Raw genomic sequence first — 27,039 nt, 5'->3', positions numbered from 1 at the left:
TATTTTTGCAGTAAAAGGTTGTAAATTAAGCAAAGCAGAAGAGCTAAACAAAACCTAAGCTGTGCCCTATAATGTGGGCGAGGTCTCTCTCGCCTTACCATGACTACATATCATTAGTGAGTGTTTTCCTAGAAATTTGCAATTTGCAGTTTGCAATTTGTTGCCACATTGCTCATACGCACCGCAGTCGCAGACTATTAAAAATGTGCTCAGTCCTAAATGATTTGCATCAAGTTTGTTGCTGTTGCTGCTCTGTATTCTGGGTACTCGTATCTACCCCTAGCAACCGGTGGTTAACTACAGCAGCGACAGCCACGAATGTACAACAAAAACAACAGATATATAAAAAAAAAAGCAAACCACAAAAACTATTTTTATGCCAATGGCGACAACCGCAGAACCTCACACAGACACTGAAATACATAAAAGCACACGCATACACAACAAATACTGAGAAGAAGAAGGGGGTTTGGCTTTCGAGGTAGGGGCAGGCGGTTGGCGGTCGCTTACATTATGTCAATAGCATAGGTAAAAATAATAGTGGGCAGTCGAGGGAGCACTGCGGCTCTGAGGACTACGTCAAGCCATCCATCCATCCGACTGTCCGAGCGTCCATGTCTGGCTAAGCAAACGATGTTCATTAATGGCGCACGCCAGAGTTTTGCAAGCGTCAAGCTAAGATAACAGATAACAAAAGCTACACTGAGAGAAAAGTTGAGCAAGATATGATTATGAAGCACAAGTTGAATGAGAACTAAGTAAATAAAGAAAACTTAAAAAGACGAAGAATAAATTAACAACAAAGTACAAATATCTGATATAAAATATATATATATAGAAAATCTCTATATTATGCTCATATCTGCTTAATCTTTATATTATGCTCATTTAGTTGGCAATTATTTGTTAGATTCCAAACTTAGACCAGTTTAGCTGTAATTTCTCGCAGTGTATACATAGTAACTAGAGCTTGTACATGCCATTCAATGGGTCGACCTTTTCATTTTCTTTATTCATTCATTTCACTTCATTTTTCTACTCGTTTTTCTGTGGTAATGCAAACAGACAACAGTGTCTACACACGTACACTGTGCAAAAATGTGTATGTGTGTGCGTGTGTGTGTGGGCGTAAGTGTCATTAGGCGGCGGCGACAAACGCGTCACGAACTTGAGCATCGATTAGTGAAGGACGGACAAGAAGCCAGCCGCTGGACAGAGCGAACATTAGAGGAAGGAACCGGCCGGGCCGACACGGGCCATAAGCATTTGCATTTGAAATGCTCGATTGTTGGATCAATAACCTGTTGCCCAGTTGTACAGTTGGCTAAAACAACGCTCGCTTTTTGTTTTTTTTGTTCTAGCTTAAGCATATTTCTATTGAGCGGCGGCAACGCGGCGTATGCGTGATACACATCGTGAATGTTTTTTAGCGCCAACTTGTGAAATATCCATATCAATTCGAAGCGCAGCATAATAAATTTAAAAAATAAATATATACATTAAAATATAAAACGCAGCACGCGTTGCTGCCATTGTGCGCATGTAACACATCAGAAAATGAAGAGCAGCAAAACAGAAGTGGAGCAAGAATTATATTAACCAGCTGGCAGACAGACAGAGCGCCAATCGACAATCTGTTTAAGCAGCATCCAAATTGAGCTGCTGCCTTTAATATGAATAATTGTGTAAATAAACAATATATCTCATTATCACATCGGCTGCTCGTGCATTCAATTATTATCGCACAACAAGCACAGATTCCCATTCTCAACACGAGAGCAAAACTGTCTGGCAAATGACAATGCGACATAATAATACTTGTAAATAATCAAAATAAAAGAAAAGTAATTACGGAAGAGAGGGAGAGGAAGAGAGAGAGAGAGAGAGAGCAAAGTGCTGCCGAAGCTCACATACTCTTAACTTATTCTGGAATAGGCTTCAACATTTTTGAATGAAACCAATTTTCGATCGACTCTTTAAATCAGATCTTTAAACAAATTGAATTCTTTAAACTAGCACCTTATTTTTAACCGATTGTACCAATATATAATATAATAATGATAATAATAAGAAAATATTGCTCTTATTTTAATCGAGTTTTCGTTTTATTATACCCTGAACCCATTAAAAATGGGTATAAGGGTATATTGTATTATATATATGTAACAGGCAGAAGGAAGCTTCTCCGACCCCATAAAGTATATATATTCTTGATCAGCATCAATAGCCGAGTCGATCTAGCCATGTCCGTCTGTCTGTCCGTCCGTCCGTCCGTATGTATGAACGCAAGGATCTCAGAACCTATAAGAGCTAGAGATGTAGGTGCTCCTAGTGCCTGCGCAGATCGAGTTTGTTTCCGATAATCGATAACTTACTCCGTTTCCAAGCAATCGATACAAATCGATATCGATAACCTGTTTTTGGGCAATTTTGGTAAATAATACAAGCTAGAGTCACCAAACTTGACATATAGCTTCTAAAATAGAATATATACATATATGCATTTGATGTTGGAAGAAGAGGGTCCAGGGTATCGCCTAGTCGGGAGCTCTCGACTAGAACCTCTTACTTGTTTTGATTGTAGTTTGGCAGGCTACCTTCTTGCATGTGTTACACAAGCCTTGGCATATTCATCATACCCACGGCAAGTGTATATGGACACGTTAAGGGCCATGGGAAAAACACAAAGCCAAAAGGCAGACAATCAAAGGCAGACGCCGCAACGTCGATTAAACATCTTTGATAAAAAGGCTCTTATCAACGCTGCAGCAGCAGTCAGCGGCAGCTTGTCTCCCCCTCCCCGCCTGCCCCATGCCCACGCTGCCACGCCTTTGCTCACTCCTTTAACATTTTGCACTGTTATTATCATTATTAAATGTGCGATATTTTTTGCACAAACAAATTGTCGAATGCGTCGCAGTTATTTAATATATATATAAGTAGCAAATTGTGCATTGGGAGAACGCTTCTCGCTGACCATTTGCACTATTTTTTTATGGGCTGCACAGCAGTTGTGGGCGTGGCAACTACAGCTTTATGGCTGCCATAAAAACAGAAAAACCGACCGACAGACAGACAGACAGACAGACAGACAGACAGACGGACAGACGTGGAGTGGGGCACACTGAGCGCGTGTCTGTTCCGTCTGGCGGCGACTGCAAATGGAGCTAATGCCGGCTGCTTTGACATTTAACTATCAAAACTTAAATATATATAACTACACACACACACACACACACACACACACATGTGTGTGCGTATTTATGTAGTAGCTTTTATTGTTATGCCGCTGGCAATTCAAATATTTTATATGCATATGTGTAGTGCCGGATAGTCAGGCGCTATTTGAAGGTCACGAGCGGCTCATAAACGTATTTGCCATTTATCTGGCAATGAAAATGCAACTTCACAAAAAGGAAATTGCCTCAAATAATAAAACAAAAGCCCACACACAGTACTTAGAACAACTTTAACTTTACTAACATACTCAAAAACAATAAAATACTCTTCAAACACAAATAATTTTGATATTTTGAAATCAAGTTCAATGCTGGAAAATGTTTGTAATAAGCTTTTTATGAGGTACGCATTAAATCTTTTTGTGCACTTTACGTAAATAAATATAAAATATGTTAAATTAATAAATCAGAGATCCTCCAAAATCCGTTTTAGCATAAATAGTTTTGCTTTATATATTTTTCGTAATTTTCAAAAGATATACTACATAACAAGGGCAGTATTTAAACCATTTAACGAGCGAATATTAAGCAGAGATTAACACTGAACAATGGGCAAAGCGTCGGCTACCGTATTGCTTATTTTACAGCTCTCGATTGCCTATCGCAATGCCCGCATATGCCACACACACACACACACACATGCACACACATGCACACACACACATGGGCAAGCCCATGCGGCGTATGTGTAATTTCGCATACGGCACACGCATTAAAAACAAAATTTAATTGCTATTTTCATGCGAACGACTTTAATTATATAGCTAATTTTAATGGCTTGTATGCAATGTTTATATGCGGGTTGGAAGGCGGGGAGGTAGGGGGGGGGGGGAGAGAGGGAGTAACCCCCACAATTCAGACGAACGGCCACGCGTCGTATGCGCAATAATTTTGCTTATTTATTGCTGTTGCTCTTGCAAAAGATTTCTCAAAAATTTGTTTTGCAACAACTTTCTCGCTCGCCTGCGTGGCCTATCACATTTCCAATTTAATAGAAAAAGCCGAGAAAATGCTGTCAGAGCGCAGAACGCAACTTGAGTAAGATTTTCAATTTATACTCGCTCGCGTTTGCATTTTGCCCGGCATCTTATGTTAGATGAAGAAATATTGAAATTGTATGCGCCAGAGCGCCAGACAGCAGCGAGAAGCGGCGTATATGTATATGTAAAGGAGCCGAAGGCGTTGCCAGCTAGTTTCTTATCATAAATCTCTTTTGTCGCAAACTTATTCAACTCCCCAGCCAGCCAGGCAACCCCGACTCCAGGGTGCCGCCAGTTATGCCGGCTCCTGTTGCCACGCTTTATGCAGAAGTAACAGCAGCAAGAAGCACAAGTTAAGAGTGCTAAACGGGCTGATATCCTGTAAACGGCAAGTATATGGTTAACTATTGCATAAGGCAAACATTTTCGATTTCGATTGCCAGCAGCTAGAAACATGTCGAGTAGCAGAAGACAAGTGTGCTAGACGGGCGGATATCCTGTGAATAGAATGTATATATAGTTTTAACTCTCGCCTGGGCGACACATAAGCGATAGTAACAGATAATTGTTGTTCTTAATAACAATACCTAACCTTGATCTCTAATTTAAAGCAGATGAAAAACATATCCCAGGGTCAAAAGAAGGAAGCGTTGTTACTGCAGGCGAAACCCTATCGCCTGGAAGACACATTTGCGATAGTGACAAACTTTGTGTTAATATAAGCTTATTTTTGCAATTAAGCTATAACATGAAATACCTTTACCTTTACGCTGAATCGTAGTAATATTGGCTATCGCCAAACTCTCATCGAGGCGGATAAGAAAGCGATAGATATAATTAAAACTGCTTTGTCTCAGCTTTCAACATTTGCTATACACTTAATGTTAGATTTATGTTTAAGATGCCAAAATATGCCCACTTTTGCAATTCCCTCGTGTACAGGGTATGCATAAAGCAAAAGGCTGACAACATTTTAATACACTGTTCTTGATGTCGCGTGCGTGAAGAATGCTTGAAAAAAGGCAATTTTGTCCGAAGGATATTTATTTTTTATTCTTTTTTGCCAAGAATTCAAGCTCAGAGCTCAGCTAAGTGAGTATTCAAAGAAATGAATAATAACAGGCGAAATATTTGTGCTTGGCTAATTTAATAAGTGCAGTACGCACATTTCTCAATGGGAATCAAAGCCATATATATATATATACGTGTGTGCGTAGGTATGGAGAGCGCAGCTCTGATGTCTGCTCACATGTCCTGTGTGACAGACGTCCCGCTGTGCTTGTCTTGCGTTTGAGTTATCATTATGACATGCTCAAAATTACCAATGACAAACGTGCTTTGACTGCCAAACAAACAGGCCGGCTCCTTTCGCAGTTGAGGTCAACTGGGGGGGCTGTCGTTTTATGGGCGTGGCACCACTGATTGCGCCCACTCAACGTTTTGCTCGACTGGGCCAGGCAAACATGTCAGACCGCAGCAGCTAAAGCAAAATTAGTTTGTTTGTCTAGAGGCTTCGACTTGAACTGCTCGAAGGGGGCGTGGCTGCGTTTGGCAGGAAGCATTTGGCCATTGCCAAGAATTTAAATGGCACATTTAAGATTTTGATTAAATCATTTTATGTGCGACTGCTGCAATAGCCGGCCACAACAGCTGTGGCACACACGCACACGCACATTACGCATACGCTCCGTGAACTGTGGCTGGTATATATTATCTAAGCCGAGTGTGTGTGTGCGTGTGTGTTATTCTGAGAGCAGCTCACAAATTATTGTCAGCTGTTCGAGTAGTTTATTAAATTCTCTCAGACACAGACTACTCGACTGGGCAATTATGTATATATAAATATTTCTGCTTAAAGCGTTCTATTCAATTCTGTTTATTACATATTTCTTGAACATGAATTTCAGTTTCAGTTTGTGCTTTCACCGGTCGTATTATGATTTCATTACGAAATGTGCGCATTCGAGCGTACATACTATTGATATCAACAGCTGTCGGGCCAAATTACAGATTCATAACTTTGATATTTCCTGGAATCAAGCCCTTTCCAAGCGAACTTCAGCGAAAAAGGCAAAGTTGCAACGAAATGTATTTCTCTAATATATCATATATCTCTACAAACCAGCTTACCTGGCCAACTAGCACAATTTCAAGAAATTTATTAAGTAATCAAGTTGCTTTAACTATTTGAGAATTATAAACGAAGCTTAAATAAAGCATGTGCTTGGATATTGATTTAGAAATAGATACAGATACATTTAACAGATACATAATTCGGTTTTTTTGTTGTATTTATTCAAAATTGCAATTAAAATGACACTTTTGCCAGATCCACAATTGAAATGCGTTGCCACAAAATAAAACAAATGTTTATCAAAATAATAATTATACAATTTCGTGATGTGCCATAAAAACGGATTTTATTATGGCGCAAACGCTGTAAACTTCGATACACAAATCATTAATTAAATTATGTGACAATAAAAAATGCGCGAACGTGAGCCGATAAATCAGCCCACAATAATATATATATATATATATATATATATATTAATATATTAATTAGCGCCGTGGCGTTTATGATTGCAAGACAGGAATCCCCCGAGCCGAGGCTCAAAATATTAAAAATTAATTAAATAAATAACTAACGAAAACAAAGCAAAGTTCAAGCAATTAATTAGCCAAGTTGGAATCAAGTTATCTAGATATAAAGTGCATATAGATATATCGATATACATATATATATATATATATATATATATAGTGCACTTTTCCTATGCTTCAGTTTATTGAGAGCTTGAAAATTCTCAGAGCAGCAATTAGCTGGATGACAACAAAGAAGGGCAGGAAATATTTTTGGCTTGTTTGTCGCTGCGGCTAAAAATAGCTTGAAACAAAGAACCGCTAAATGTAACCGACTTGCACCTTGGTCATGACGTCAAAGCTCCAGCTCCACGCACTAATGAAGACAAAGTAGTTATTTATTTAGCTGCAGCAAACAGTCAAAAAAAAAAGAAAAGGCATGACAGGTGGGCGGTGGGTGGGTGGGTGGTCTGGGTTCGTTGCTGCCAGGTGGCCGCTGGCAGGTGGCAGGCTTCAAGGCTGCTGCACTTGTGGCTGTTGAAAGGCTTTCTAGTTGGCACACACAAGTGGCAGCCACTTTGCCGCAAGCAAATGCATTGCATACTTTGCAGCACAAACACACACACACACGCAAGCACACACACACAAGCACACACACACAAGCACACACACGCACTCTTGTTAGTTGGGCAGTCACAAGTTAAAGCTGACAGCATTTAAAGCAATTAAAAGCAAGAAATACTCGTATTTGCAATAGTATTTACATGCACACACACACACACACACACATTCGCATGCATTTGAAGTCAAGCATAAAAATCAACAACAGTCAATGAACCTCTGAGCAGAGAGGGAAACAACAACAACAACAACAACAACAGCAGAAACTAAACGCAAACGAAAAGAAAAAAATAAGAAATAAAAAGAAATAGTCAAGCGAGGGGGAGAGGGGGGGGGGGGGGCACGCAAGTTCGTAAGCTTAATAACAGAGAGTGCGAGTGCCGTTATTGTTGTTGCCGTTTGATTATCGTGTCATTTCTTTTGCGTATTCATTCATTCATTTATTCAGTCACTCACTCGTTCAATGAAGCGCGCGCGCGCCAGCTCCAAGACAATAACAAGTAAATGATACGAGTTGTTGTTTTTATTGTTGTTGTTGTTGTTGTTGCTGCCAGTTGCAAGTGCTCGCGCGCGACTCTGTATAATTGTCCAGTTACAACTACAACAACAACAACAACAACAACAACAAAATGACGCCAGCTTCAGCTTTGTGGAGTGCTGCAATTTCTGTGAATGGCTGCCAGCCTGCCACACCCACCAGAACCTAGCACGCCCTAAACGCTTGGGTTGCCCGACAACAGGGAGCCAACTTGGCTACTTTAAGTGTATATACCCTGGCATACGGCATAGAGAGAGTACGTTTAAGATGCTATAAAAGTTGTTTTAAAGCTCGCATCTTTGAGCTTTATGCTAAACGATTAGTTTTATTGTTATTATAAGCAAAGACTAAACTTTTAAGTAAACTCTTTTAAATAGAAATGACCTAAGACAATAGTTGAGCCAAAGAGCATATAAGCGCTGAGCTGAGTAAGGCCTATACAAAATTTCTAGCCTGGCTTCACATCTGGCTTTTCGCTCTTTAAACGACACGCCAGCCAACTGGCTTTTCGCTCTCCAATAGCAGGACGAACGGATATTGCAAACTATGCATAGCTTAATTATATAGTCAGATAGACTGCTCAGATTTGAAATGACCCACTCGAAGCATCATTCGCCAAGTGATTGCAATTGACTTGTGAGTGTGGGCGAATGAATGAGTGTCTGTGTGAGTGTATGATTGAGTGCCTGTGTGAGTGTATGAATGAGTGTGCGTGAGTGTTGCGCTGGGTGCAGTTCAATTAATCGGCTGATTGGGCACACACTCCCTGACCAATCTACACACACATACACCCACCCACACCCAAACACACCCCCAAACTGTTTAAGATTTTAATTAATATGTCACGTTAATTGCGATATTGGCAAAATGCATTCGAGCATTTAGATAGCTGCCACAGCATATGCAGAAAATGTCCCTTTAAATGCAATTTCAATATGCGATTATTATCAATCATAAATAATGCGAAATGTGTAAAATCTGCTCTCGCTTAAATTTATTTTACGATAAAAAATATTGTGTTTTTTAATCTGACATTTATAATTGCATCAAATTAGCGCAACACGCGGCGTATGCGCAATATGTATATGAAAGCTGGATGTAGGGGAAAAGAGCTGAGTTTTTGTGCTTGTATGTGATTGTCAGCGACAAAATATGTTATGTTATTTATTGAAACATATTAAATTTCACTTTTTTTTAAAGGGAAAATATGTTGTAAAGTGGAATAAATTGAGGCAAATTTAAATCGGAAAATGTTTTGTAGGTCCGGCAAATTCTGACTATGATCTATTTATCGATAAGTTTTTAGGAGCTAGCGCAGCCAACTTTACGCTAATAGCAGCTGATATTAGAGATCTATTGAGGGAGTTATCTATTTTTTTATATATTATGCCCAACTTGAATATTAATTTTTGTAATTGTTTTCCAACTAAAGCGATTATTAGTCTTATGTGGTTATCGAAATAAGCGCAGCCAACTTCACGTTATGAGCAGATGTTATCGAAGTTTTACCGATAAATAAATTTATTGTTTTTTTTATCGCCTAAAATTATCTTTTTTTTAAGTATTTTTTTCTAGATAAGGTGAAAAACATTATTATTTTTTATTTGTTTGTCGAACTAAGCGCAGCCAACTTCACGCTCTTGACAGCATTTTCTAATATCGATAACATAAACGATAAATTCCAATTTTGTCAAGCACAAACCTAAGTCTCAAGACTTTATCTCTTAAGCTTGCACTTCAGCAAATATATTTTAGCCTAAAAACTCTCTTCAAGTTCAAGCTTTAGAAACTTTTCTCGATCAGAGAGTTTTATATGATTTTGCGCCTTTCATTGGCAACTGTCACATTTAATGCACATTTTCCTTGGGTTTCGCTTCGCCGGACAGCAACCTGAGGAAAAATCAACCTTGACCAGCTGCCTGACATTCGCTCAAGTCCTTTGCATTGAGGCGTGCAATCAACTCAAGCAAAACCCAAATGGGCATCAAATATGCCCAGTAAAAATAGACAACAAAAAAAGCAAAGGAAAGGAAAAATCCCATAGAAATAATAAAGCGCTGAGGAAAAAAGAAAACAAAAACTGTCAATAGAAAATCTGTCAAATATTCTTAGTAAAATGCGTTCAGGGTTCAGTTCAAAGAAATCTGTGAAAAATAGCAAATAAACAAACAACAAAAATTTACCACTCGCAGCAAATATGTCATAGAAATATTACTCATACGCCACCGCAAAGAGTGGAAATTTTTGTACCTTGACAAAATGTTGAATACAATTATTTTGTTTGTATTTTTTTTTCGTTTTGATTTTATTTGAAATTCCAAAGCAACGAAAAGCTGGGAAAATGCCATGAGTACAGTTAGCAAATCGAACCTCAGTCAACATTTTGCAAACTCTTTCAGTTGTAAGCGCTTTTAAAGGGTATTCTGATTCTATCATGGAATGTGCAACGCACAGAAGGAGACATCCTTAAGCCCATAAGGTATATATATGCTAGATCAGCATATATCATATAGCTGCCATAGGAAAAGTCGAAAAGCAGCTTCACTATTTTCACAAATATAGCAGAAGAATCAAAATGTCTGCAAGGGCATTTAATCTTCGGCTTGCCGTAGACATCTTTGCTTTATTCTTTATTGTTTATGTCAATTGCCAAAATTTGGAATTTAATAATTAGAGCTATGCAAAAAATGTCTCGCGCATTTTTTACTCAAATGTGTGAAAATCTAATCAAAAATTTAATCACACACACGCACACACACACGCAGTCACACACACACACAGACACACAATACAAAGTACCAAAAAGTCGCAATTGAAATTGAAAAACTTTTTTAGCCAACATTTTCATTTAATTATTTTTTTTTTTGCAACTTTTTTATTTTTATTATTTTTTATCTGCTAAGTAATTAAATTTTTTTAAATGAAAATTTGACATTTCTTTGGCAAAAACAAATATTATAAAATATATATTTGAACATCTGCCAGTTGGCGCAGTCCGCAGATAATCGCGTGGGAAAGGTAAGTGCCATGGACTTTGAATGGAAAAAAGACGTCGAACAATAGAAAAATTACGAATTGCTGACACTTTAGTTAGGTACAGTAATTACTCGCATATGCGAACTTTAATTGAAATTGTTGCGAAGAAAAATTAAACGATTTTTGCGATTTTAATTAAATTTGTTGCTACTTCTCCAACTTAAGCTTAACTTATCTTACACTCTTCTTCCAACTACTTCTCTTATACTCTCTTTCCTTCTACTTCTCTAACTCAATCTTAACTAATCGTTGCTTAACTTATCTCATACTCTTCTCCCTGCTTATCTTCTCCTACTCTCCTTCTTGCTACTTTTCTAGCTCAAGCTCAACTTATCTTAAACTCTTCTTCCAGCTACTTTTCTTATACTCTCTAACTTCTCTAACTCAATCTTAACTAATCGTAGTTTAACTTATCTCATACTCTTCTCCCTGCTTATCTTCTCCTACTCTCCTTCTTGCTACTTTTCTAGCTCAAGCTCAACTTATCTTAAACTCTTCTTCCAACTACTTCTCTTATGCTCTTCTTCCTTTTACTTCTCTAACTCAAGCTTAACAAATCGTAGTTGAACTTATCTCATACTCTTCTCCCTGCTTATCTTCTCCTCCTCTCCTTCTTGCTTCTTCTCTTGCTCAAGCTCAACTAATATTAAAGTCTTCTTCCTGCTACTTCTCCAAATCAAGCTTAACTTATCGTATGCTCTGCTTGCATCTACTTCTCTAACTCAAGCCTTACTTATCCCTCGCTCTTCTCCCTACCTCCATTAGCTTGTTTATGTTTTGTTAAGCCCCAAGCACCAAATAGAAATCGCATTAATCATGTCCTTATCTCTGGCCGCACATTTATCATGCCAAGCTTATCTATGCTTCTCGCTATCAACAATTCGCAGAATTAAGCTTATCAATTGTTGTATTATTTGATCTGTATCTGTTGTTGTTGTTTTTTTTTCTTGGCAACCCTTACCTATCCCTATGAGCAAATCAATTAGGCAAGGCTTTAAAAGCCGCTAACAAGAAATATTTGCTGTTGGCCAACTTGTTACGGCCAGTTTTTTTCCGGCGCTTTGTTTCCAAGTCCACAAAGATATTATTTTCTTTTTTTTATTTTGGCGATACACTCATGAGTCTCGAGTCGAGTGTTAATTAGCTGTTGATGAATTGAACTCACGCAGACGTTACGTGTCGTCGACAGAGCGCCAACTATGTAGAAAACGAGACAAGATCTGAACTTTTCCAGGCATAAACACAATCTGCGTAAATATGAACATACATATATACATATATATCATAATCACAATAATAATATCTGAATATCAAATATCTATAATGTTTACACACACAGAGAAGCCGCAGTCGCAAACGGAAACTTTTTTACATGCGAAATTTGAATTGAAACGCAAATGTCATTGAAGTTAATCAACAGAATTAACTATATAAATAAATAACAAGACAATTTCGAATTGGGCATCGGCATCGGCATCGGCTTTTATTTGAGCGCATTACCATGAACCAAGTGCGCAAATATAGCTCCATATAATATTAATAATATGCATAATATATCTATCTTGGAAATTTTTATGCCTGCTTTTTGCTTCTTCTACCTTGTTTATTTATGCATACACCTCCAGGCATTTGGCTGGACCGGGCCGGCTATTTGGGTTTTCGGCAGAATTTTGAGATTTGGAAAAAATTTACTTTTCACTTGGCACTTGTGATTGCCTTGTTTTTGTTTATTTTGTGCCGCTGCGCGAACTCATTTTCACGGGGAAAATAGATCAACTGGCAAAAGAAATGGATCGGGATCGTGAGAAACTTTAAGAGAAGTGCACTTGAAGTCGGCGACCACAAGAAAATCTATAGCATATAAGCTATATAATCTGTATATATCCAAGAGTTGGTTACAACTGCCTGCTTAGCTTAGTTATCTCAGCGTTGAGCCAGCATGCGGCAAGTCGCTGGTTCAAACCCGGGGAAAATTGTTCATTTTTATATGTGTTTTTTTAATTGTCAATTTGGCTGAGTGCTTAGCTTAGTACTCCGAGCGTTGAGCCAGCATGCGGCAAGTCGCTGGTTCGAACCCAACTATTTTCTTATTTTTATACATGTTTGGCACGAAATTAAGGAATCAAGCCCCTGAAAGATCAAAAGGGCATAGATAAGGCTTGGCAATTCGAGCGACTTAATGTCTCTCCGAAGTTTTCACATCTTCAACAAACATTTACTTGACCTCCTTTAATTTCTGCACGTCAAATCGTAAATCGACATCTGATAATCCCTGAACCTTGTATTTCACATTTGTGCACTTAACTCGAACCCCTTTTCGGTTCAGACGCTTTGCCACACGCCGGGCAATAAAACGAATCAGAAAACGCATCAAAATTTCATTTAATTGAATTTAAAATTCCTTTTCGAGCAGAATAAACAAGAGGGCCAAATGTTTATTCTGTATATTAATTTCATTTCTCAAAAGGCAGACAACAGTCAACGCGCATGAGTTCTCGTATTGGTTCTTTGGCTTGTGTCTGGAACGGGGTCTGCTCTGGTCTGGCCTGGTTTGGGTTTGGGTTTGGTTTTGGTTTGGGTTTTGGTCTGGGTTTTGTTTGTCGGTTTGGCCGGGTGCCGAGCACAGCATAAATTGTAAGACGATGCCTCGAGGGCGGCTATGTTTACAATAATCAAATTATTGCAAGACGTTGCACATTAATAAGCAACAAGAAGAGGAAGAAGCAGACGCGAAAAAGGTTTCCTGCTTGCGTTTTCTGGGAAACTGAAATTCGAAACGTTCGAAAAAGAAAAAGAGTCCAACGTAAACATTATGAAAAGCAAATGACAATTTGTCAAGACAAAATGGGTTAAGATTTTGGGAAAATCAAATTCGTTTTAGTCTCAATTTAATTGAAGATTTATTTCATGTCGCCAAAGAACTTTACTTATCATACTTATTAGATAGCTCGAGGCTGAACGTGTATGGAAGCCTTATTTTAATATTTTTCCAATATTAAATAATATTATGCAAAAGTTCCCCTCTATAAAATATATTGTTTTTATAAACTTGGGAAATTCTCATGGCAAAGGAACCGCTTTGCTCTGGGATATGCATGCAACATTTCGAATTTTAATTGCAATTAAAAAAACAACAAAAAAAACAACATTTAGCTAATCGCAATTGAACAAGTTTGAACGTTCCATTGCCCCATTTCACAAGTCGCAATACGTAATTCCAATAATTTGCAACCGCTTCCAGAGGCAGACGTGTCATTTGTTAAGGGTCTCCGACAAGTATAGCTCAGCTATAGCCACGCGTATTTCCCCCGACTACTTGAGATCACGTTTTAGACGCGGGCCCACAGGGCAATTAACTAATACACACAAAAAACTGCACAGATAGAAAAGTTCCCCTCTTAGATAGCGAAGAGCGAATGCTCTATCTGGGTTCTATTTAAGATATATACAACTTTATTTGGGCAAATCTATTCTTGGCAGTTCCTAGAGAAGATTTGTCAGTTTTTTTCGTATATTTTCTATGGCAACTATATGACGATTCCCTTGAATGCATTAACTATAACATGAAGTAACATTCACAGCAAGATCTGAGTTAACACAGTTATTAGCTGCATACAACGACATACTCTCTTCATACTGATCAACAATTAGTATACCCTATATACCCTATAATTCGTGACATATTGAAAGTACCCCAAGTGAGTGTATAGCATGAAAAAAAAACTGCACTTTGCCTAGAACAATAACAAAATCGTTTATGCAGGCGCCACAGCGCACGTTGCTCTCCCTCTCGCCCTCTCCCTCTCTCTCTCTCTCTCTCTATAAGGGGCTGCCGTTTGGGATTTAAGCATCAATTTTAATTCTATACACTTTTATATTAAGCGCCTGGAAAATTTTCCACCAGCTGTGCACGCGAATGAGTACAACAACAGAAAAGCCAAGAAAATGATAATCAACTAAAACAAAGCGCAAAACAAGAGCCAAACGGAAAAACATAAATAAACAGAGACTAGACTCAAGAGAGAGCGAGCGAGAGAGAGCGACTTGTCACACTTGCTGATAATGTGGAGGCGCTGTACAAAGGAGCATATATCACACACATATACATATATACAAATAATATAGCTTTACATATACATATATGCGCATACGCTTATTTATGCTTTTCGATTTGAGCGGCAATTAATGGAATTTGTTTTTGCATGACTGCCAAAATTTTAGATATATTGCATGACCGGCTAAACAATATAAATTTCATGAATGCAGATTTATTAATGCGAATTTGTATTTGCTTTTTTTTGCGCTCAAGTGCGTGCGAGCGAGACAGACAGCTGGCTGCATAAATGAGTGCGAGGGCAGCCCACGCTGCCTGGCGTCTGATAAGCCTGACGCCGTCTGATGCGCGCGTCACTTGCGGCGAATTGAAGCGACGAGCACAGAGAGCGCAAATAGAAGAGCGAGAGAGTGTGCGAGAGCGGGAGAGAGGCGGCGTAGCTATGACGTCGACGGCAGCGACGGCGGCCCCAAAATAGCAGCGTGCGGGCGTCGCTGTCGCTGTCGTCGCTGGTCGCGTGGGCAGCGGCATTTCCTCCATGCAATGCATGCACTCAGTTGCCCAATACCCTGTAGCCCAGCTATTGGTTAAACAATGCTGATGCCGTTACTTGAACTAAAGAGAGCGTGCTTGAAGAGAGCTTAGGTAAGAGTGTACATGGAATTTGCATTGCAACTGAATGCAGTTAAAAGTAAATACAATTCAAATTTGTAACAAAATAAAATTTGTTTACAGGGCAACTGCAAGTCGTCTGAAATGCTTAGCTTTTCCCACATTTTCCTCGATTTTGTTTCGTTTGGCACACATTTTTTTTTCTTTCTGGTAGTTCGATTTATGACGCAAGAAATGCCTTTCGAATGATTCACAAATCGAGCCCCCTCCCCGCAAAACATGCGAAATGGCCCCACTGTGCTGACTTTTGCACTGCATTTGGCATGCACAACAATTAATAAAAGTTACAATATGGAAAGCTAAAGGCATTAAGTGAACTAAATCTGACTCAGAACAATTAATAGACGGCTGATGCCAGAGATCAGTGGAAAATATATAAATTACGTGCATATATATATAAATATTTCTTGAAATTCTACATATGTTTACATATGTTTTATTGTAGCTGTTTATTTAACGGACCAACCTTGGGCCATCGAACTGTCTATCCAGATATATTATATATATATGTGTGTGTAGCTCAAAAGTCGGGCAATATTTTACATATTTTATATGCTAATAATTGTGTAAGATAAAAAGCAATGTTGAAATTTTGCCAGCAGCTGACAGAGGCTGGGTTAAAACTTGATAGAGAGGTTGCGGGGAAAGGGGCGGGAGGGGGGGGGGGGGCACACATCATATGATTGTATCAGATGAGAGACATAAATAAAATAGAATTTGTGTATTTGTACCTGAAAGAAAATCTCATTCAAAATGATTTGCTTAAGAAATTTGGCTTTTTTAGCATTCATGCGGATTTTTTTGTTCTTTTTAGATAGGCTAAGTAGATATGTATATATACTTAGATCTAGAGCAATATAGCAAAAGATTTGGCTTTTCAATATATAATATATAATAATATATGCTGACTTTCTCCACTTTGAAACAACATTTGTCTACACAATAAAAGTAAATGCCCCAATTAGCATGGGTTTTGGAAGGTTTCCTTTTTTAAATATACGGTTCTAAGCTTTACCTGTGATCGCTAAACTATTCTTTGTTATTTTTCTGCCCAATAAGTGCTCTCTTAAGCTAGGTACTAAATTTAGGCTAAATAATTGGTAAAGATCCTGAGATTTTTAGTGTTTTTATGACTATTTAATGCATCAATCAGCAATAGATATCTATATACATAAATACACATGTATTCTCAATTCTTTTTACCTCAATGTACCTTCAATGTAAGCAACAACTTCTATTGGAAACTTTAGAGCTTGATTATATGATACATATAATGATATAGGAGCTTCAAGAACTATTTTGGCCCAACATTCTGAGCACTTATAAAGAGAGTTGAATTTTGTACTGAATTGAATCATAATTATAATTCATCTGATATTCTATGCTTCGTTTTCAAGCAATATTTACCTATAAACGATTTTTTTTCTAAAGTTCTAAGTTCTGAGTTCTAATTGAAATATCGGTTTCCTAGCATTTCTGCCGATCGCTCATTGAACTTCCCAACTTTTACTCAAATCTTAAAGCCCATTAAATGCATATACCAATTTTCGTAGTGCTAGCTCTTGAAGATCCTGAGATATATCGATTTCAAGCGTCGTGCCATAAATCAGACTTTCGAAAAGTTAATTAGGCAACATTAATGTGAATTTTATGTGCGCAGCGCATAAATTCCAAACAATTTATGATGTTCTAATGAATTTTTGTGCACATCAAAACGCCTTTTTGTGATCGACGACAGAATTTCGTGAGATATTTAAGCTGCTTTTAATTTAAATAAATCAATTTTTGCAACGCATTTGTTTTGGCTGATGAAACAAGCTTTGCAACAAGATGTCTTTGTACGCTTTGTACCATAAACAAAATGCAAATTAAGAACAAAAACAATAAATAAATGAAATGTTGACACGTGCCAGCCAAAAAAGCCAACAGCTGTTAAGGAAACAAAACAAAACAGAACCAAGAAAATGGCACAAATAATATAAACAAAAGGTGCCAAACAATGTTGACAACGGCTTCAAAGTAAAGTTCAAAGATTTTGGACAAAATTCTAAAGATAGAACGCAGAAACCTCAATTCACAAAAATAGTAAACAAATAATAGAAAATAGAAATAATCATATCAAAGATTCCCCTCCCAGTAAAAAACAGAGCTTTGACGTCAAGAGAAATTGAGAGAGAGTGAGAGAGAGAGAGAGAGAGGGAGAGAGGAAGAGAGAGCGGGAGCTGGGTTAGCTCAACTTTTGGTATTTGCCCAAGAACTGTTAACCCACATAAACGAGCCAAACAAGTTGTGTTAAAGCTAAAACAAAAAAAAACCCACTCAGAAACAGGAAGAATACCTCACAGTTTCATCTCACCTGCCCCCTGCCCACTCCCCTCTCCGCCACCTGTCCGCTGGCTCGAAGCACCTTCTGTTTAAGGCGCACAATAATAATCCAGCTGTAATTACCATATATGTATGTTGCCAGGCAATCAACTCGCAGATCTTTTGCAATATCTTTGTATTGTGTGGCATATTAAAGACACACACACACACACCCCCCCCCCCCCCCCCTTTCCTCATCTTGATCACCTGCCCCGCGGCTATTACAGCTGCACTTTTACGATGTGAGTGTGTCTCTGAAATGGTACGGCCGGGTCTGGGTCTGTGGCCCCAATGGGGCCATAAAGGCACTTCAAAACTAGAAGAAGAGAACGGGAATAAGAGAAGAACAGCGGGAGTAAGATACAAAGAGAGAGAGATAGATAGAGAGAGAGAGAGAGAGAGAGCGAGAGAGAGAAACACAGTAACAGTCTAATAGATCTATTCGCACTGCAAAATCAGCAAGAGGAACTCGAAGGTATCTTAAGACTGATTGGAACTAGAAAAAAAGAGCTAGTTCCGAAGCCAATTTCCATCTGTTTCATCTATCGCCATAGAAAGTCAGCTTACAACTTTAAAGGGCGACATTACGACTAAATTGTTTAAGAAAATACTAGCGTCATCAAAAAGAACTAGTTCCAAGATGCAACATGAACTAGTTCTAGAGCAACTTATCCATATATCTTGAATAAGAACTTAGCTGAAAAGAAGTACCGCAAAAGAACTAGTTCCGAGACAGTATTATAGTCTTGGATAAAAACTATTAAAAATAAAAACTCAGATGGAAACTTTCGAGTAAATCGTTAAGGGAAATAATCGAAGCATTCAAAAAGAACTAGTTCCAAGAAAATAAACCTGTTAAATTTTCCAACTCTTTAATCCGATTATTAAAGCGTTGCCACCTGTTTAAACTGTCAAATCTGGCCAGATAGCCACAAACTAAATCTAATCTCTGCTAACTTTTCAAAATTATAATACACGAGTTTTAAACAGCCCATAAAATGTTATTTTGTCATGGATTTAGCTATCAAAAAACTTGACTTTTGCTCACCTGACTGACCCGAACTGAAATTTCACCACGCCTTTATCTTGGCCATAACCCACCCATGGCCAATGGCTATTTTGGCCAAGTGACGGCATTAAATTCTTTTTTTTTTTTTGTTTAAAATTTGACTAAAAAACGCAAAACTTATCAGCATCTATAAAGAAACATACACACGTACATATTATATATAGGCTGATAGTGCTTGGTCCGTGAGTAATGTCTAGATTTAGCTGGATAACAATGGTAATTCCTAGAGATAATGACAATCAGAAACGGCAAGTCGTGTGCGCCAGCCAGGAATGACAGTTGGAAATATACCTTATCAGTCAGCCTTAACTAAAGGGTCTAACAGGGCTAGACGGCATATAGAAGTGTGAACTTGTCCGATAATTGCTGTGAATAGCTAACAAAAACTGTTTGGATAATGTAATTGAATACTCGAAATGATGAGTTTTAATATTTTCAACAAGTTTTCTATTTTTAAAAGTTTTTCAATTTATTTACACCAGATTAAGTATCTTCTTCTCTTTCATCTATTTCATTGTCTCTCTATTATATTTGACTCGTATACATATGCAGTATTTTAAGTAGTTTTTTCTCTATTTCATTGACTCTTATACATATTCAGTATTTTTAGTATTTTTCTTTTTTAGCTGCGGAAAATATTATTTTCGATTTCCAATCTGACAATTAGATGTTATTGGTTATTTATTTTAGAGAGAGAGAGAGAGAGAGAGAGAGAGAGAGAGAGAGAGAGAGAGAGAGAGAGCGAAAACTAACTGCATTTCTTTTAAATATTTAGCATTATAAAGCGATCTTCTACCCTTTATTATACACTCTTATACGCCAAGACCATCTTATACAATTTCATTTAAGATACGCTCTCAAAAAAAAAAGCTCCTGCCAGAGAAGGCGAAACAACGGCAACTTCGAATACTGACTTAACGTTAAGAAGCAGCAGAAGAAGAAGAGGTAGAAGAAGAGGGCGCAGCAGCAGCAGAGGCCGCTAAGGAGCGCACGAAGGCGCGACAAAATCATTTCCGTTACAAGCATGTAAAAGACACACACAGACACGCACCCACACAACGCTGCCAAAACGTGCGCGTGTGTGTTCGGCTCTTTGGATAAAAGAGCAACAACAACAAGAACAACAAAGCGAAACTGAACAACGCACCGAGCGACCCCCCGCGCACACCTGTCTCTGCAAGCATTTTGTGGGCGGAAGTGTTGAGCCGAGAGAGGGGGCGGGGGGGGGCGTGCTGGGGCAGGGCAGGGGCAGCAGTGCGTTGGCTGCTGCTGCTGCTCAGACAGCTTATCGTTTGCGCGTTGCGCACTCTCTCCCTCTCTCTCTCTCTCGCTCACTCTGCTTAGCACACCCACTCTTTGTCAACCTTGCGCGCGCGCTCTCCCTCTCTCTCGCTCTCTCTTACTGTGCATACAACATCAAAAAGATACCTTAAAAGACGACGCACTTGGCACTAAATTATGTTATGCGCCGCACCATAAATAAACATAAATAACAACAATTACAAATAAACAATAAGACAAGCAACAATTTTGTTTTAATTGGCAGCAGACTTATAAATTATATATAATGCATTAAATAATATTGCACGCAATTGAGTTACGACTCTTGTTTTTCGTGTTTTTTTTTGGCACGCAAAATAAAAAACACAATTATAATAAAAACATAAAAGAATGCGAGATAAGTCTTCGAGTGAGCGGCAAATAAATAAAAAAAAAACCAACTAGCTGGCAACGCTGCGCGAGGATGATACGAGAGACGGCGAATTCAATTGGCAGCTGCTGATCAGCTGTAAAAAAAAAAGCAAGGAAAGAAGTTGTAGAAGAGAGCGCGCCGAGCTGAGCTTTCGACTCGCAACAGTTGCACTCCGTTTTCAACTCAAAACTCACTATTGCATTCTGCTTTGGGCACTCTTTTTTTTTTTTTTGCTCTCACTCTATTCGCTATTTGCATTTATTTTTAGCGGCTTGCCGAATATTTTCTTCTTTTCTTCGTTGTGCATAATTTTGCGCCTATTATTTGATTACTTGCGGCCGCGAAGATACATAGATTTGTAGATGTTTTCACACCTCTTTACACACACACACACACACAGACACAAACACACGGAATGATTGGGGTAAGAAGCAGAATGAGCACGCGACCGTTGATCGCTTACGTTTTAGTTTGCGTTTTTTTTATTTATTTTTGATTCGCTTCAGCGCAGAACGAAACGAAAAGGCAGACTGAAACTGAACTGAAAACGACGCGCGCATCTTGCAGATACTTTTTGATAATATATCATTTAATTTATTTAGCAGCTGCACTGCAAAACTCTGCCCGTAAGAGATTTGATTGAATTTATGCGTTGTTTATAATTGAATTTAGTTGCGTTCTCAATTGTTGTCTTTTTTTTTTGTATTTATTTCGTTTTAATATTATTTCAATTCACTTTTATTTTTCGGGCCGCTTTTGCTGTCGCGCCAACCAAACACGTCGAATATCTGTGAGATACTAAAAACGAGTTGCGCTCAAAATAGCGATGCCAGCCGCAGAGTCAAAGCAACGGCGACGGCAGCGCTGCGCTGCTTGGCGCGGCGAATTCGCCGAAAATAAACAAAGCAAAACGCTCAAAAGAACATTGAGCGCTTTTTTGGTGCTGTTGGCTGGCTTTGTGACTTTGCGTATTATTTACATTCGTGCGAGCGATTAATGAACTTCAGCTGCGCTCCGCTCAGTTGCCACGCAGCGCTCTCTTAGCGTCTATCGCGTGCGCTCTCTTTAGCTTAATCGCATTCCTCAAGCGCGCGCGCGCGTATGTGTGTGTGTGTGCGTGTGTGTAGTTTGTTGTCTTTTGTAGATTTGCTCGCCTTTTCAATTGCATTCGCATTCACAATTTACAGTTGATAGCGTTAATTTTGCTTTGGTGTTGCCAGATTTCTTATCAGTCGCTAAATTGTTTCTGTGTGTGTGTGTGTGTGACCTGGGAAATGGGCAACAGTTGCTGTTGTTGTTGTTGTTGTGGCCATGGCCGTAATTGATTGCCGCTCTCTGACTGCAGATAGAGAGGCCAATAAGTCTTCGTAAATCGTAAATAAGCACATTTTTGTCTGCCTGCAATCTGGCAGCTTTGTGAACTAACGGTGTGCCTGAACAATGGCCAACAAGTTGCCAGAAAATCAAAAAAAAATGAATGAATGTATTTGCAGTATAAAATGGAATATAGTGCATATATATTCATTTCGACTGACGCATTCGATTATGAGAAATCAAATTCTCTTCTATTAAGCGGAATTCGAGTGACTGCCTATAAAATAACCCAAGTTATCATAGAACTTGCTTATCATTTATATCAAAGCTCAAGCAAACACATGTTATCAAAGCACAGACAACAGCTGAGCAGCTGTTTAAGTTGTTGTTATTGTGTGTTGTCATGTTATTTCATTTATATGTATATTTATTTTGTCAAGCATGACTCAAAGCGCACGAATGCACCGTTAGTAAGCCAGCCAAACCAACAACAACAACAACAACAGCAGCAGCGGCGACAGCGGCAGCGGCAGCGACAGCTTTGGCTTGAAAAACGAACGCCAAGAAATTTGTTGTATGCAAGCAACAACAAAAGCTGAGCGCAAAAGCAAGAAACCGGCTTTGAGTTTGAGTGCAAAAGTAATAAAAAGCGCTCAAAAAACGCAGCCAGCTATTGCAAGCTTTTCGATAGCTTTCGAAAAGCTTGGCAAGCTTACGATATGCGCTTTGAGTGAAGTTTATCTATTGAGTGGCAGCCAGTTTTTTTTTTTGCTGCTGCTGCTTTTGCTCAATGCCAATTTGCCGGCAACACTCCGTGCGTGTGTGTGTGTGTGTGCGTGAGTCGGAAACGGAAATGCTGGCAACAGCTTGAAGAAACGTGACAGCGCCGCTTCCGCTGGCAGAGCAGCAGCAAGGCGTGTTGACAGAGCGTGCGGCACGCATTTAAGCCACTTGAGCCGCGCTTCACTGTACTCTTCACGCTTTCCATGGCCACACAAATTGGCCATAAAGTTCGGTTTTAGCCATGTTTTAGTTGTGTTTGTTTCGGTTTTGTTTACGCTTGTTTGAAATTAATTAAAACTTTATGTGATTGTTGTGCACAAGTTTTGAGTGCCCCCCACCCCCTCCCCCACTCCCCTTTCCATCACTTGACTTGCTGCTGCTGCTGCTGTTGGCCCAATTGTTTCTTTATTGATTGGCCCAAAGGCATTTTCACAGTTTTCACAGTTTTCACAGTTTTCGCAACTTTTCAGACGTTTTATGCACATTTTATGGCCCGACGCACAAAAATCTATTTCATTGAATTGCAGTCAAGTTTTGGCCACAATTTGTGGCAAGCAGCCGGCATTGTTGCCGCACACAAGACACAAAAAAAAGACTCTCTTGAAATAGTTTGACATTATTCAAGCTCAGGCAACAGGTTTTTAGCCCTTTTGTTAGCCAAGAACTGGGCACCTTTAACGTGCGTTAAATTCAACAATTTATTGCCAACTTTAGACGACAGCAAATTGTATACTTTTGGCCACTTTGCTGTGGGCCAAGCACTAAATCAACCCGCTAACTTAAGCCCATCTTTATTCAAGTTAACTCGCTCATTAATATTTTATCTGGTCACACAAATGACAACAAGAAATAACAATCAGAAATGTTGTGCTTTAAGAATTATCGACTTGTCGATACCCTGTTATTAGGCATTATGTCTATAGCCGAGTCGATCCCTCCGTATGTATAAGGATGTCAGAACCTATAAGAGAGAGACCTAGAGACTTGAGATTTGGAACGTAGATCCTCCTGGTGCCCGCGCAGTACGAGTTTGCTTTCGATAATCGATAACTTTATCCCGTTTCTAGGCAATCGATAAGTATCGATATCTTAATCTTGTTTTTTGAGCAAATCTCGTAGGTAGTCGCCAAATTTGACATGTAGATGTTAAAATACTGTTAACAAAAGAAGTATTCCTCATTTTAGGGCTACCCTTCTTTTCCCTAGTGCGATCTACATTTTGTGTTGATAAGGTTGAACAAGGTTTAGGGCATCCGCTAGTCGAGCAGTCCCGACTCTTATTTATTTTTATTACTTTTCATTTAAATATCTTTTAAACCTCTTTTCTAAAACCACTTATCTGTGAAGCTTTGCTTTAAACCACTTTTAGCTGAACCCACTTTTAATTTTTATTTTGTTTCTTTTTTGACCAAATTTTGTGGCTTCTTTCTCTAAATATATTTATTAAGTTTTCTGATATTACTTTTTGACATCCTATTTGAGCCCATTTATTTAACACTTTTTATTTAAGACCCTCTTTTGTCTTCATTGCAAAAAGTTTTCTTCTGTTAACGAATTTGTATTAATATTCTTAATTTCTTTTGTTTTGTTACTCAATTATTTTCACTCAATTATTTGTCACTTTTGATTCCGCCTTTTCATCTAATACCTTCTTTTGGAATCTTCTTTATCTATTTTCACTATTTGCTGCCAAGTTTCCTTCGGTTAGCCCTTTTTGTGAATACCCTTCTGGGCACCCTCTGTGGCTAGAGGGTATCAAAAAAAGGGCGCCGTTTAAGAGTCATTCGGCGCTGATATCCAGCTTGTGCGCTAAACTGAAACAATGCTGGCATAATGAACGCCTAAACGTGCTGCGAATTAGAGAACAAAACATGTTGGATGCCAGTGAACTTTGACCGAGCACGCAGGACGCAGAACGCAGGACGCAGGACGAGCTGTCGTTGCGAGCCAGTCATTAAATTGACAGCTCATGAATAATGTCAAATGGATAAATGTCGAATTGATAAATTGTCGCTTAAAAACTACTTAAATATGCCTAGATTTAAACTGGCACTGGAACTGGAACTAGTAATAGAACGTGAACTGGAACTGGAACTGAAACGCAGGACGAGCTGTCGTTGCGAGCCAGTCATTAAATTGACAGCTCATGAATAATGTCAAATTGATAAATTGTCGCTTAAAAACTACTAAAATATGCCTAGATTTCAACTGGAACTGGAACTAGTTATGGAACTGGAACTGAAACTTACCAATCTTGCGGCGAGCGCGCCATAGAACCGGAGGCGCGGCTTGGTTGGGCGAGGAGGCCATTTCTATATAGTTTCCTTAAAGCCGATATCTAAAAAATGTTGTTAAATAAATAATAATTATTAACAAATTATTAATCATATTAATAAAGATTGCTTAATTAACTGCGCGATCGCCCTCATATTTGGCCTTATGCAATGGGTTTTTAGAAAAACTTGGCCAAATCTTTTGTGTTCATATCCGCCAAAAAGCCCAAAGCACAAGCGTCAGCAAAAAGCAACAACAACAACAAAATACACAAATGCAAAATCATGAATGACAGCGCTGATTAATGAAGCCAGACAAAACATCATTAGGCCAATGTGCAGAGTTGGCTATAACGAACTTTATATCCAGAGTCTGCGATGGTTTTTGTTATTGTCAAAAGTTTCCCTTCATTTTGAGCTTGTTTTTCAGGTTAGTCTGGGAATTTATAGTGTATATAATATTGAAAAATACTTCTGGAGATCTATTTATATATGTTTGCAAAAGAATTTGTCCGAATTGACCTTAAATTTAAAAGAGTTTCGACCTTTATCTAGTTAAAAAAAACAGTTGATATAAGTTAGTATATGTCTGAGCGTCGAACTGGCTAAAGAGAGGTCGCTGGTTCAAATACAGCAACAAATTTCAATTGAAAGTAATAAATTCGTTTCCGTTTAATAATAAAAACTTTACATTTTTAAAGGGTATTCCAATTATGTCATAAAATGTGGCCAACTTCAACCCCGCAAGGGTATTAGATCTTCGGCGTGACGCATATAGCCTAGCTTTAGCTTAAGCAACATTACACTAACTCCTCAACATTCTTTTAAAATATGTCTTAAGCTAATGATGACTTTGGAGACTTTAATGTCTGACTAAATATTGACCTGATTCCTTTGTTTTTCCATTGAAAATTCTCATGCATAGCGCCGACTGAGACATTACACTATCGAAACGGAAAACTTCCTGTTCATATCATTCATCAAAAACACTTGAGACTCTTTCTGGAGAAAAACCCATTCGCAGCTAAAAGTTGCTCACAAATGTCATGATTCACATATCAGACTTCTAGAATAATATTTTGTATATATATATATATATATATATATATATATGCGTATGTCAATCTAACAATCTCTATGACATGCGCCTTTCGGTGGCATGCGTCATGAGAAAAAAAGTAAAAACAATAAAATGCCAGAATAAATATTTGGACGGCAAAAATTGTTGTTGAATGAAATGTTTTATTGAATGAAAACTACAAATGAAAAGCGAATCGAGACAATATTTAGATAGATATATATAGAGAGAGAGAGTGCGAGAGAGAGAGAGAGAGAGAGTGATATATAGAGAGTGTTTATCTGCCGATATGGCAAGCAATATATAGACTTGATTCTGTGCAAGAATTTGTAGGAAAAACGCGCTATTTTGCAGCTGCTTTTCTTATCAGCAACGCGCTGCTTCCTCTTCTTCATTGGCCGCCTCTTATCAGGCGCGCCAACGACCTTGACAACAAATACATATACATATATATATCTGACATTTGTTGCGCGCGCAATTATTTCAATCGATGTCCACTCAAAGTCAAATTGTGCCCCGCAAAGTCAATGAACTGGGCCAACTTGGCGAGGGGCACAGATTGCGCTTAGATTTTGTTGTTGCCGGCGGCGACAACGAAATAATAATAATAAAAAAAAGAAAGAAAGAAAGAGACACGAAACAGGCGAAAGAGTAAACGATAAGAAACACTAACAACAAAACAACGCAGCCAAATTCAATTAAACTTAATTCAAAGAAACTAATTAGAAGCAAAAAAAAACCA

The 27,039-nt window shown here is 38.5% G+C and overlaps 1 protein-coding gene across 1 annotated transcript in view; it reads right to left on the bottom strand.

Annotated features, from left to right (window-relative positions):
* LOC115767709 (dual 3',5'-cyclic-AMP and -GMP phosphodiesterase 11) overlaps positions 1–27,039 on the bottom strand; it is a 61,026-nt gene that overhangs the window by 21,627 nt on the left and 12,360 nt on the right. The window contains exon 2 of the mRNA XM_030712002.1: positions 25,196–25,284. Within this exon, the coding sequence (XP_030567862.1) occupies positions 25,196–25,256 (61 nt within the window). The 5' untranslated portion in view covers positions 25,257–25,284. The remainder of the gene's footprint in view (positions 1–25,195; positions 25,285–27,039) is intronic.

This window comes from Drosophila novamexicana, unplaced genomic scaffold, assembly GCF_003285875.2.
Source record: "Drosophila novamexicana strain 15010-1031.04,08,12 unplaced genomic scaffold, DnovRS2.1 tig00001444-arrow-arrow-pilon, whole genome shotgun sequence".
In the NCBI taxonomy this organism is placed as follows: domain Eukaryota; kingdom Metazoa; phylum Arthropoda; class Insecta; order Diptera; family Drosophilidae; genus Drosophila; species Drosophila novamexicana.
Note: the sequence above shows the minus strand (reverse complement) of the source record. Positions and strands in the feature narration are given on the sequence as shown.